The 12,261-nt window shown below is 36.3% G+C and overlaps 1 protein-coding gene across 1 annotated transcript in view; it reads left to right on the forward strand.

Moving 5' to 3' along the window:
• Positions 1-12,261, forward strand: part of LOC129005487 (A disintegrin and metalloproteinase with thrombospondin motifs 20-like) — a 208,643-nt gene that overhangs the window by 166,347 nt on the left and 30,035 nt on the right. The window contains exons 9-16 of the mRNA XM_054434389.1: positions 563-712; positions 2,706-2,853; positions 6,984-7,168; positions 7,666-7,827; positions 8,276-8,364; positions 9,985-10,164; positions 10,672-10,842; positions 11,436-11,605. Coding sequence (XP_054290364.1) covers positions 563-712; positions 2,706-2,853; positions 6,984-7,168; positions 7,666-7,827; positions 8,276-8,364; positions 9,985-10,164; positions 10,672-10,842; positions 11,436-11,605 — 1,255 coding nt within the window. The remainder of the gene's footprint in view (positions 1-562; positions 713-2,705; positions 2,854-6,983; positions 7,169-7,665; positions 7,828-8,275; positions 8,365-9,984; positions 10,165-10,671; positions 10,843-11,435; positions 11,606-12,261) is intronic.

The raw sequence follows: 12,261 nt of genomic DNA on the forward strand, positions 1-12,261 counted from the left end.
ACAAGTTTGAGTTTGTGTATGTTTGGATGGAATTAATAATGATTTGGGAAAGGGTAACAGCTGCTTAATATATTGTGTGTTGGGGGGCTTTGTGATTTAACAGTTGCCTGGCATAACTCTGATATTTCTTTAATTAAAGTTTCTCTGCTGATGTACACGCAATATCCACATGACTGCTTACTGCTAATTGACATCATAGTTTGCTATTATGACGTCAACGATGGTAAATATCACACTGTGAGACTTCTCAGCTGATGAAGTTTTGGTATATCGTACCGGGTCAGTTATACGAGTGTATAGGTGCTTCCTTTGCATTACTCTTGACGGTATCAAGAACGGTGGCTGGATTTACTCTTTGTCTTTATGGAGCTACAGACATTTTATGGCGTCGGGCCCGCGGCTTGCTCTCCGCAGTTCATTCGCTTCATCGACCGCAGGAGGTTTAATGGTCGATTGATGGATACAACACTTACAGTAGCTTTTATAGTAACAACTGCAATATTACACGTGTAAACTAGTACTGGACTCACAGATAATTGAGTTTTATTTTGCTCTGTTGTAGGTTGAACATGCCCCACGACGACGACATCAAGTGTGAGCCATACAGAAGGGGCCATGTACAGCACAAGGTCATGTCTCGCATGTTAGACCACAACACCGACCCTTATGCTTGGTCTGAGTGCAGCAGACATTTTCTCACAGAATATCTTGAGTGAGTAGAGAAATAAAATAATATTTTTAGATTAAATTGTATTTTTTTATAGTAGTTTAATATTTGCTAAATTGCTTATTTCAGCAATTTCCATCACACCAATTTATTATCAATGGTTCTAGAACTTCTTTTGATACCTGAAAGCTGCGTTTTGCAGGCAGGGACTAAAAAGCCAGCACATTTGCATTTCGTGTCAATAACTTTTTTTAAACTTAAATATTTCTTTCTACTAGTAAGATTATATTTCCCATCAGTCCAAACACATAGGTACTAAGTTTTATGTAAATATGTGTTTAAACATCAGGAGAACATTTTTTTAACCTTAATAATTTATATAACAATAGTTTGCTTTAACCATAGACAAAAAGAGTTAAATATAGACCGTCAGCCGTGCTGCGGTTACCATGGTTACCATAAGTTCCGGCGCACACCGCTGTAGTTTACGTAGCGCGTACGCTGTAACTACCGTGGCGATCCCAGCGGTGTGCGCCAGAACCAATGGTAACCGCAACACAGCTGACGGTCTATGCTTTAACTAATCGATTATGCGAGTGTGCTGATAAGCCTCTTTTATCATTTCCTTTCTAGGCACTAATACTTTTAATACTTTTTCTAATTCCTGCAGATGTTTAATTTACAGACTCAGACTACATTTTGACATTCACAAAATTCAGTAGTCTTCTAACCCTAACCACAAATTGCTCTTCAGGGTCAGATTTAAGTCTTTCTTGCTTCATCCATCTTAAATATTATGCAACCCTAGTCTTGCCGTATATTTTTTTTTTAATATTCTACCAAATCTAAAATGTTGGCTGATATATATTTTTCTGTCTCATCCTTATGTCTAGTTTTGATCCTGTATCCTTGATTTCAGTAATAGCATAGATAAAACATAATGTTTTATCTATGGTAATAGCTTTACAAAGTAATTAATAGTATGACAAATTTGTCAAATAACATTAGTCATCTGTGACACGAATCAACGTCCACCTCCTTATAAAACTACAACCAGAAACTTACACAATGAAGTAACCTAACCCACTAACCTTTGTTGGTCTCTCCATATAAACATTGGGAGCTTCATTTGTCAACCTATTTCAAAACCTGTAGACATCAGAAGCATGTGTGATTTGACATTTACAATTAAAATGTCGTTATCGCCGTGTCCGAGCCCGGACTGGTTCCCTTGTACGGCCTCTGTGGTTGTTTCTCTTATCCGCTCCCGAGGAATCTAAAGCAAAAAGTCGCTCTACACTGCCTATTGTCCGGCCTTACTCGTTTTCTTTTTACATAATTTCATCGCCTCCTGACGTAATTCTGAACACATGTTTTCCATTTTTGTTTTCAATCCTTTCTTGGTTTGTGCTTTAAACTGTGAAGCTGTGTTTAAACAATTGGGTGATATTTCATTCGTAAATACTTGTAATTGGTGGGATAGTGGGATAGTTTGTACTTGTAATTGATTTGGAGTGTAAAATCTAGTTTTAACGATGAGCTATTGTAAGATGAGCCTCTTATTGCATAGGCACATAAGTATTTTTACAAAACAAACACTATGTAAACCTTTGACACTCTAGATATGATCAATGCTGATGACTTGGTTACTTTTCTCTACACAACATCACTGTTTTGAGTTTACGATGCAGGCAGCGCATCTGTCCTTTAAGAACGCTGTAAGAGATTCTCCGCTCCCTTTGGAATCCCTGATTACCTCCGTCATTGTGAACACCGTTCCTCTGTTTAGGAATAGGAACACTAGATTATAGCTTTTTTAGGGGTTTTTTTTAAAGCATGACACAATATTTCGATCACTCTGATACATTTTTGAAGCACACTGCTCAAAAAGTTAAGACCATTGTTCAAGTCTGTATTTAAGAAAACGCTTAGACCGTTACGTAGGTTTGATTGTGTTTTGGATGTGTTATGTATTGCGTGTTGTTGTGGAGGTCGGATGATTACCTAGGTTTGGATGTGTAAGTGTTTTCTGTTGTAGAGGAGGCTACGGAGAATGTCTGCTAGACAGACCAGGCACCAATCAGCTGGGTGACCCGAGCACTCGCAAACAGCCTGGGCAAGACTTCTCAGAGGACAGACAGTGTGAGCTAGTCTATGGCCCGGGGTCCAAGATATGCTCCTACATGGTGAGTGGGTCTACAATACACAGTAGGGTACAGCCAGCATACGGGGGACGTGGACTATACAACGTTACCCCGTCTGTTTCGATCACTGTTAGGTCGTATATTTTAGAGGGACTCATGCATTCAGGAGAAAATATTAGAAATCCATTAATATACCAACAATTTCTGAGAATTATCCAAAATTTAATATTTTGTGCGTGCTTAAACAATTAAATTGGTTCAATATTTACGGAAAAAGTAAAAAATCTCGCGACATGTAAAGATGACACCGGCTGGTATTTTAATCATCCCAACTTGCCGCTACTAAAAGCAGTTGGCAGACACTTCAATTAATTAAGACAGTTTAGCTCTAGGAACGCAACCAGGAAGTAAACAAGCTAATTTTATTTACCTCTGACGATCGCTCTACGAACAGGACCGGCTTACTAGAACGCTTTCACTCACATGCACGCAAAGTAGTAGCAGTACCGATATTGCAGCCGCCACATTGTAGGCGCCATCTCTATACAGTAGTGCAGCAAGTTCACCTCGACTACTTTTAATTTTGCTTCAAGCTACATACTACATACATTTGTTACATTCACACTAAAATGAACCTCTTTATAGGTACCATACGTTCATTTTGTTTGGATTTTTATGTTTTACTAAGCACTATTTTAACTAGGATTGCTTTCGTAGAACTGAAAGCTAGTTAAGCGGAGCGATCACGTTTCATGATTTTTAATAAAGCAATAATTTCTGGGTCATTTTATCACCCTGACCAATTAGGGGTTATTTGTTTAATAACGGGGGCGGCTCACTATTTTATTAATGATTCCTGTGAGCACACTTTCAGCACAGTTTTTTGGCATGAGTTATTGATCGGTAGCTGAAATGGGCGTGCCAGCCGTGATTCAGGCCCGCCCAACTACAATTGATTATATCATAATACATTAAAATACCCCCGCCGCAGCAAACCTGCCGACTAAGCGAATTTCCATCTGAATGATTTTCAATTAAATCTATTTAAATAACATTAGGTTTAACGAGTACCTAGGTTTGCTGCCACAAGGAAACTAAAACTAATAAAGTGTGTTTTAGTATAATATTAATAGCTTAGTATAAAATTAATAAATTTTCCAAGATTGGTCTAAATATATCCATAAACAAACAAACTACAACATTTTCAATATTCCTCATAAGAATAACATGGACATTTTTCATTTACAATTTTTTGAATTTTATCCGTTACCAATAACCGTACAAAAACACTTTGATATACTAAATAATTTGTTTTTTAAGCTCTTTAATATGGTCTAGAGATGAATTGGGAAATTTTGTGTTTTAGGGGTCAAAATTGAGAAAACCCAATTTCTACCCCATAGCCTAAAACCCCCCGTAAAACCCCGTTCCCATGGTCCGATCATGCTGGTTCGCGAACTCATTCAAGTTTATCCCGCCTTACACCTTTAAACTAAATTTCATCAAAATCGGACAAAAATTACTCAAGTTATCGTGCGGATGGACACACACGCATATATATATATATATATATATATATATATACGAATGGTGTTTTTGGCCTCTGGGGACATCAAAATGAAAAAGTAAATCGGTCCCGGGCCTAGGTCTTACCATGAGACCTACGGTAATAGATAATAGGTACTATATAGGGAAATTCGCTAAAAAGGGTGCTGGAATGGGCGGGCCAGCTTCAAGTCGCTGAAAATTTCTCCAAACACACGACTGGAGTGGCAACACTGACTGCAGATCAGCTGTTGCAGTTGCACTGCTGTCTGTCTATTGTTCAGTGTTCATGTTGTTTTGTTTCGTTGTTTGTTGTTTTCTGTTTTGGAATTCGGAGTTCTGACCATTTCTAACCTATAAATCCTCGGGTGATTAATTCTAAATACAAAAAAACTATATTGTAGATTGTAGGTACCTTTTCTTTTTAGTAAATTGGATGGAAATTTGTGGTCGTAGGAGTGATTATGGTAAGAAAGATAGCCTAACCGACTTACATAGTCATTGACTGTGTATACTGCATAAACAGCAACGAATGTTTCTTTAGGTAAGTAAGGGCATACTAAGCATAAATTTATGCAAACATATCAAAACCAAGAATAAACTCTTTACTTATTGGTGGGTAACTTAAGTAAGGCCTATACATTTTGTAAACAGACCTGAAAATATGTTTTGTGGTTCCGGTAACTGGTAGCACATTTCCCCTAAAATATATAGCCGGTCAAAGAATCTTTAATGCTCTGCATAAACTTGGGTTTACAAGAAATGTATGTAAGTTAAACACTTATTAGCAGGAATATTAAATATGCCTATTTGAATAATAGGCTACATTGTAGGGCTTTGGTCAAGTTAAGATAAGATACCCCTAGTTAAACTTTCTTTATTTAAGCTTAGTGGGCGAGACAAATTTTTAAACCATTATCGTGTTATTTTATTAACTTAACCCTCCGAGTGTCCCTTGTTTTGGCCTTAATGTCTGCCTATTTTTTTGCTCATTTGCAAGGTTTTATTAAAACGGATCTGAGAAGCTTAAAAACAATGTTAATTATACTGTTCTATATACCATTTTGTTTGAAAAATCATGGGCTTCAATATTCCTATATAAAACATAAAGAACATTAAAAAAATTTTTAGGTAAAAAAAATATTTTGGAAAATTATCAAAAAAAAAAAATTAAGTTCGTGCTCAATGAAATTGTATAAATTATAGGCCTATAAATATTTGAAAATAGCCACTTTGTTCTAAATTTTATGAGGATTACAAATATATAATCATATGAAGTTCGTTCGCTACGCTCACTCACCTTTAGGTTGGAGCTCGTTCGCTGCGCTCACTTGCCTTCAGGTAAGCTCGTTCGCTACGCTAACTCGCCTCAAGGTTGAAGTTCGTTCGCTACGCTCACTCACCTTTTGGTTGGAAATTAGCTGTTGTCATAAATTTAAAAAAAATTAATAGTGCTGCACCCTGTTGGTAATCCTTGTAACTTTTATGCTGTTGAACATCATAGAACAGAACCAACTTGTTTAATTGAGACAGCTGTTAAGATTCATTTATTCCTTTTAAATATGAAAAATCATAAGATTAACATGGGGAACTACAGAGCCACTGGGGCGGAGCCCGAAAGGGTTTTTGAGATAAGAATATGCTTTAATGTTAATCAGGAATGTGAGCTATCAGCATGCCAAATTTCAGCCCAATCCGTCCAGTAGTTTATGCGTGATTGAGCAACACACACACAAACATACACACAAACATACACACAAACTCACAAACTTTCAGATTTATAATATTAGTAAGATAGTGAGGTAAGTTATCAAATAAATAAGTTATGAGTGAAAAACAGATTTCAGTACATAGCGTTTAGCTAAGAATGCATAGCCTAACCATAGCTAGGAATCTGGCTGATAATTTACATCAATATCACTACCTACTTCTTCAGGACCATCAACCAGCCCTTCAAAATCACTTAAATCTTCTTATAATGCACCACGTATATCACTACTTTTGATTTTTAACACTAAAACAATGATAAACGTAATAAAACACATCAGTCATCGGTCAGAGGTTAACCTAGCTGTTTACAAATACGCACGTCAGCTGTCTGCTACAATTATGATCGGCTCAGAGAACATATCGGCCGAGAGACAGACCTCGGGAGAAAGCTTAGAATCTGTAAAATAAAACGATACCTAACTCGATCCAGTTCAATCCGATTTTGTCAGTCATAGAGCCTTCGCCGTAAACAGTGTTTGTGAGTCGCTGCAGCGACAAATAACACTCAGAGGGTTAAGTTAAGCTATTACATAGGGTAAATATTATTTAGGCTCAACGCTCAAATATTTTAGTAGGCCTAACTTATGTAGGTTTTGATAAGGCTTTATAAAATATACATAAACAAGTTAGGCTTAAGTTATGAAAATTGATTGTTGATCAATGTCGCAACAAAAAACCATGACAAGTAGGCCTACAAAGGTTTTTGAATTCTTTAAGGAGGTTTATGGGTATTTTAGGCCTACAGAACACATTTAACTTATAATCCATGTGAGGACAAGATTTTTAGATTTTACTAGTCTTGTCGTTATCAGCAACAATCTCAGTACCTAAGTATGAAGATATAAATTCTGTTTTAGCCGATCTGCAAGCCTCTGTGGTGCACTACTGATGTGGGGGAAGAGGAGGGATGTCGCACCCAGCACATGCCATGGGCCGATGGCACTCCCTGTGGGGTACACCAGTGGTGCCAGCGTGGGGAGTGTGTGCCTCATGACCCGATGGCACTCAAACCCATCAACGGGGGATGGGGCGATTGGCAGGGGTAAGAGACGAGGTCATCTACATTAAATTCACCTCTATTTAATATTTAGATAGGCCTAGAGAATTTTCTTAATTTTCTAAATCAATGAAGGAAAAACATAATATTTGTGTATTATTTCCTACTTTCACAAACGTTTTTTACCCTTTGTTCCCACATGTTTAACTTGGATCTTAGTTTTTAAAAACAATTTAGACTGCTAAACGAGAGTTACTTTAAACCCCGTTGATAAATTGGTATTGTTTATTGAGAGAAACATAATGAAAACTTCACTTACAAATAGCTATCTTTGTGAGTAATAGCTGTATCTCATTTATAGTTTTTTAGTTTAAAATTCAGTTTCTGACTTTGTTTGACTTGACCAGGAACAACCATGTACCGTAGCCCACCAACTGAACAAAAACAACCTATACACTAGTTCTATTGTGAATAGCATTTTAAGAAAAAATAATATTTTATTAGTAGCCTAATATTGAAGCTTAGCTTATAACATAATGCAGGTGGGGAGAGTGTTCCCGCTCGTGTGGTGGGGGTGTGAAACAAGCGTTCCGAGACTGCAACAGCCCGGCTCCTGCCAATGGGGGAAAGTATTGCATCGGCAGAAGAGTCAAATACAAGTCCTGTAACCACCATGAGTGTCCTCTTGGCAGCCAGGACTTCAGGTAAAACACTTAGTCATAAGAACACATTCTGTTTTAATGTTCACATCAATGATTCAGAATTTTGATACCTATATTTTTTATACTTTGTCAATTACTTCATACACAATAATTAGGCCTACATGGTGTTTTATTCAGGCATTAAAAAAATGCTAGCCTTTCTCATCCTGGTGTGGATTTCATGGAATCGTGAAGACAAAAAAACAAACTGATTTTCTTAGACTGAGGTTGAGATGTAATTGTTGAAGAGAAAAATGCACTACTCTCCAGGAAGGAATCTTAGATTATTTGACTTTTTCTATAATCTCACTTCAGCATCTAAATTTAAGTAAACTCCTGGTTGAAAAGTTATCAAGGAACGTAGTTACGTATTGGAAAAGTGTTCCTTTCAGGATGATTAAATATTAATGTAAATCTTATATTTCCATCCTGATATATGCGTTTGTTTTAGAGAAGAGCAATGTGCCGCTCACAACTACAACAACCTCAACATTCCAGGAGTTCCAAAAGATGTCAAGTGGGTTCCTAAATATGGTGGAAGTAAGTTTAGTTTGGTTATTTTTTATTCTGGTCTTCCCAAGAAAATGGGATATTAGGAGGGTTGTCGGTAGATTAAGGTTCCCTTGGAGCTCCGTCGCGGCCAAGCGAACTAGTTCAAATCTGAGACCAGCACCGTATAGGCCTACTTAGTTTCGTCCACTTCTGTTGTATCCTGTTACTTCACTTATGTGACAATTAGTCTCGTCATGGTAGGTACAAAAAACTATAAGGAAATCTTTTGCTTCCTTCAAGTATGAATCTTGTTCTGTGATTGAGGCACCAAACGCTATTGTCCATCGCTAGTTGACGGGTGGAATGAAGTAAGATGTTTGAACGTAAAAACTTTAAAGAGTGAAGGGAATTTGTAGGTGACCGTTAACATTTCCAAAATTATTACAACGTTTTGTATAGAGTGTAGGCCTACTGGTCCAGGTTTTTCATTGGTCTTGTTTGCAGAAGTGACCAAATTTATGAGAATGCTGCATGCGGGTGTGACTGAACAATAGAGAGATTAAGTGATAGATGACGTCAATATTAGGGGCTATTAAGGACATTATTTGGTAAACTGTGGTAGTCTTAAACAGACCAATGAATCAGCTAGCAAACCTGAAATGTAATCACTGTGGCTAAACTGATGAACAACCGCTGCTGGCCTTGCGCAAATGTGTATAGCTTTCTGGTAACTCCCTGTTCCACTAATGTACACTTTTTACTTTTTACTGCTTAATACTTTTCTGCAAACACATCTGTCATCTGGCAATGGATTTAAATAGTTAAACACTTACTCACTTGGATACTTACTGGGATACTTGTCTTCTTTATCTTTGACCATGGTTACGGATAGATAGCGTCAAATTTTTTATACTATATAATAAAAACATATATTTACAACACATAAATACTAAGGCTGTGGCGGAAATTTCATCCCGGCATGAGAGGTTCCTCTACCAACTCTTGCACACTATAGAGGGGCCTTTGCAAGAGAGAATTGCATACATCCTAGAAAAACTTAAAACACACAATTTATTCTTGGTGGGAGCGTTGTTTTTCCTCATTTTGCCCTTTTAACTAATTTGATGATGAGACTAAAACTAGAGTAGTTGTGAATGAAGTAAGGATCAAGGTCTTGGTCTCAAATTTGAACTACCGGTACCTCGTTTGGTCGCTTCCAGTCGAGAGTTTCCAGCTCGAGTAGATAGGAAGTAGGAATTTAGCACTCACTCTTCCTGTAGGCCTATACAAGTTAAGTAGCCTATACCTTTAGTTTTGCAAATGTTTTAGTCATCAATTCATCTTAAAAGTCAAAGGTGTGTACCATGTAAATTAAATAAGGATTGCTTTTATTTAACGATTTAAGGGTTTTAAAACAGACTATAGTATTTTATTTTAAGTTCTATCAATACTGATTGAAGAGAATTTGTGCTATTTCCCATTTCATATTTCAAGATTTTTATTTATTCTAAATAAATCAATAAAACTGACTATAAAATGGCCTCTTAGCAAATTTCATGAAGAGTTAACATCCACCTTATGGCGTTGTAGCGTTGTAGCAAAAAAAAAAAAAAATTCAGAGCTATCTAATAAAATTTTCTTATGGTGAATTATTTACAATAATTGCAGTTGGACCAGCAGACAGATGCAAGTTGTATTGCCGTGTGGCTCACTCTAGTGCCTACTATCTTCTTAAGGAAAAGGTCATTGATGGAACAGTCTGTAGTCCAGACACTTACGATATCTGTGTTAACGGCATCTGCAGAGCAGCTGGCTGCGATCATGTCCTGGGCTCCAACAAAGAGTTAGGTATGACTGCTCTACTTCAGTGTCTAAATAATGGAGATTCTTACATAATTTTTCAAATGAATATTTGGGTTTTTAAGCTTTATGAATGGTTTCACACAAGTGATGTGTCAAAACCAAAAGGAAATGATTGAAACCACCTACTTTTCAAAGTTTCAGTTTCAAGATTTCATTCGTTTAAAAAAACCGTAAAAACTTGTGCCATTACTCCATTATTCATTGTATCAGCTAAATAAATAGTTGGCTAAAATACAGACAGCAATGCAGTCTTAGGCCTAAAGATCTATAAATAGTTAAAAAGTAACTCTAAATATTTTTCTGTATTTTATTTATTATAATCTCTTTTAAGTCCAGTACCGTCCTCTATAATCTTTATTTGTAAGTATTGAATTCTACTGAATTTTCACTGATATCATCTGTATCGTTTGATTTGGCCACAACCACTGTTCAGGTTTCTTTCATTGTTAATGTTTTATTAACCATAATAAATGACAATGTTTGTATCCCTAGATTACTGTATGGAGTGTGGAGGGAACAACTCAAGCTGTCAGCTGGTATCCGGCAGTTACAACACATCTCAGTACGGATATACCAGGGTTGTCCGGATACCAGCTGGATCATCCAACTTGGACGTGAGGCAACACGGCTTCCGAGGGTCTTACAAGGATGACAACTACCTAGGTAACGGTGTGAAGAGCTCTAAAGCTGATAGAATCAAAAAGATTTTGTATTTCAACTATGGTTTAAATGCCAAATAAAACACATATTTGGAAATGCATGTAAATTCATATGTACTCCACACTTAAAAGTTAAATCCCCAAGGAGTTCAATACCCACTTTTAAAATTGCGTAGAAATAATGATTCGTTCAAAGTTTAGTACACGTATATTAAACTGTATTTTTCATAGTCTTGCTTGAATACAGTTAGTGGGTAATTTAAACATTACAATTAAGTACCAGGACCTATTAATCAACTAAGTTACACTTTTTTTTATAAAGTGTGATCTTATAATCTCAACAGTTTTTTAGGGTATTCATTTTTATCTCACACAAACAGATTTTCATAATTTATAGTACTGGTATTTATATTCACCTACAGTATAAAACCTGCAGTAAGATCATTCCGCATTAAGCTAGTTCTCCAATTGGTTCTTGATAGCGTATATAATAAGATTTTAGCCAGTAAGCTGGAATAGATGGGTTAAAGGTTGTTGATCTGATATTAAAACTATCAAATGAACTGTACGTTTGCATGAAGCTGTGTGTGTGTTCAGCACTGATGGACGGAGAGACGGGAGAGTATATTCTCAACGGCAACTCCATAGTCAGTATGTTCCGCAAGGTGATTCTATACGGAGGCACCACACTAGAGTACTCTGGCTCTGACTCTGTGGTGGAAAGGGTCAACTCCTCCAGACCCCTCAGTAAGGATCTGCTTATTGAGGTGAGCAGTAGACTTAACATGATTCAAGTAAAATAAAAAAAAAAATAAACTAAGTAAATAATGTATTACTTAAATGCAGTTTTAATGTAAAAAATACACATTTTTATGTGAATGTGTAGGCCTACTTTTTGGATAACTTATCGTAAAATTATAACAGACTAAATTTTGGCAATAAGCTCAATTGACTGAGAACTAGAAGCTTATTAATTTGGAGAAAAAATTTATAAAGTGTTTATGTATTTTAAAGTTTAATGAAGAATTATTGGAGTCCTAAAACACCCGTGTTTTTTTACTAGTTAAAAGAAAGTTAAAGACGATAAAGATCTGACAAATAAATGTGTCATCCACTCACTATAACAATCAATAAATAAAAACCATTAACTAAATACGCTTAGACTTTTATCTCACTTTACTTTTTTAACTTTATATGTATCAGTGCACTAAATTTATTATAATGATATAACATTACTCTTGTAAGTAGCACAATGCGTAGGTTTTAAGTATCCCGGCTAGGATAGCAGGGTTATCTGAAAAGAGTTCACGCTGACAAGAGAAACACAAACAGCTTTTGATTTACACAAAAATTATCAATTCACAATTTAATCACAATTCACAACTAGTGTGGATGGGTGTTTGTCCACTTGTCATCTCGCAAA

Source organism: Macrosteles quadrilineatus, unplaced genomic scaffold (genome assembly GCF_028750875.1).
Source record: "Macrosteles quadrilineatus isolate MER2022 unplaced genomic scaffold, UCM_ALF_1.0 Scaffold_22__1_contigs__length_1958994, whole genome shotgun sequence".
Taxonomy (NCBI): Eukaryota; Metazoa; Arthropoda; class Insecta; order Hemiptera; family Cicadellidae; genus Macrosteles; species Macrosteles quadrilineatus.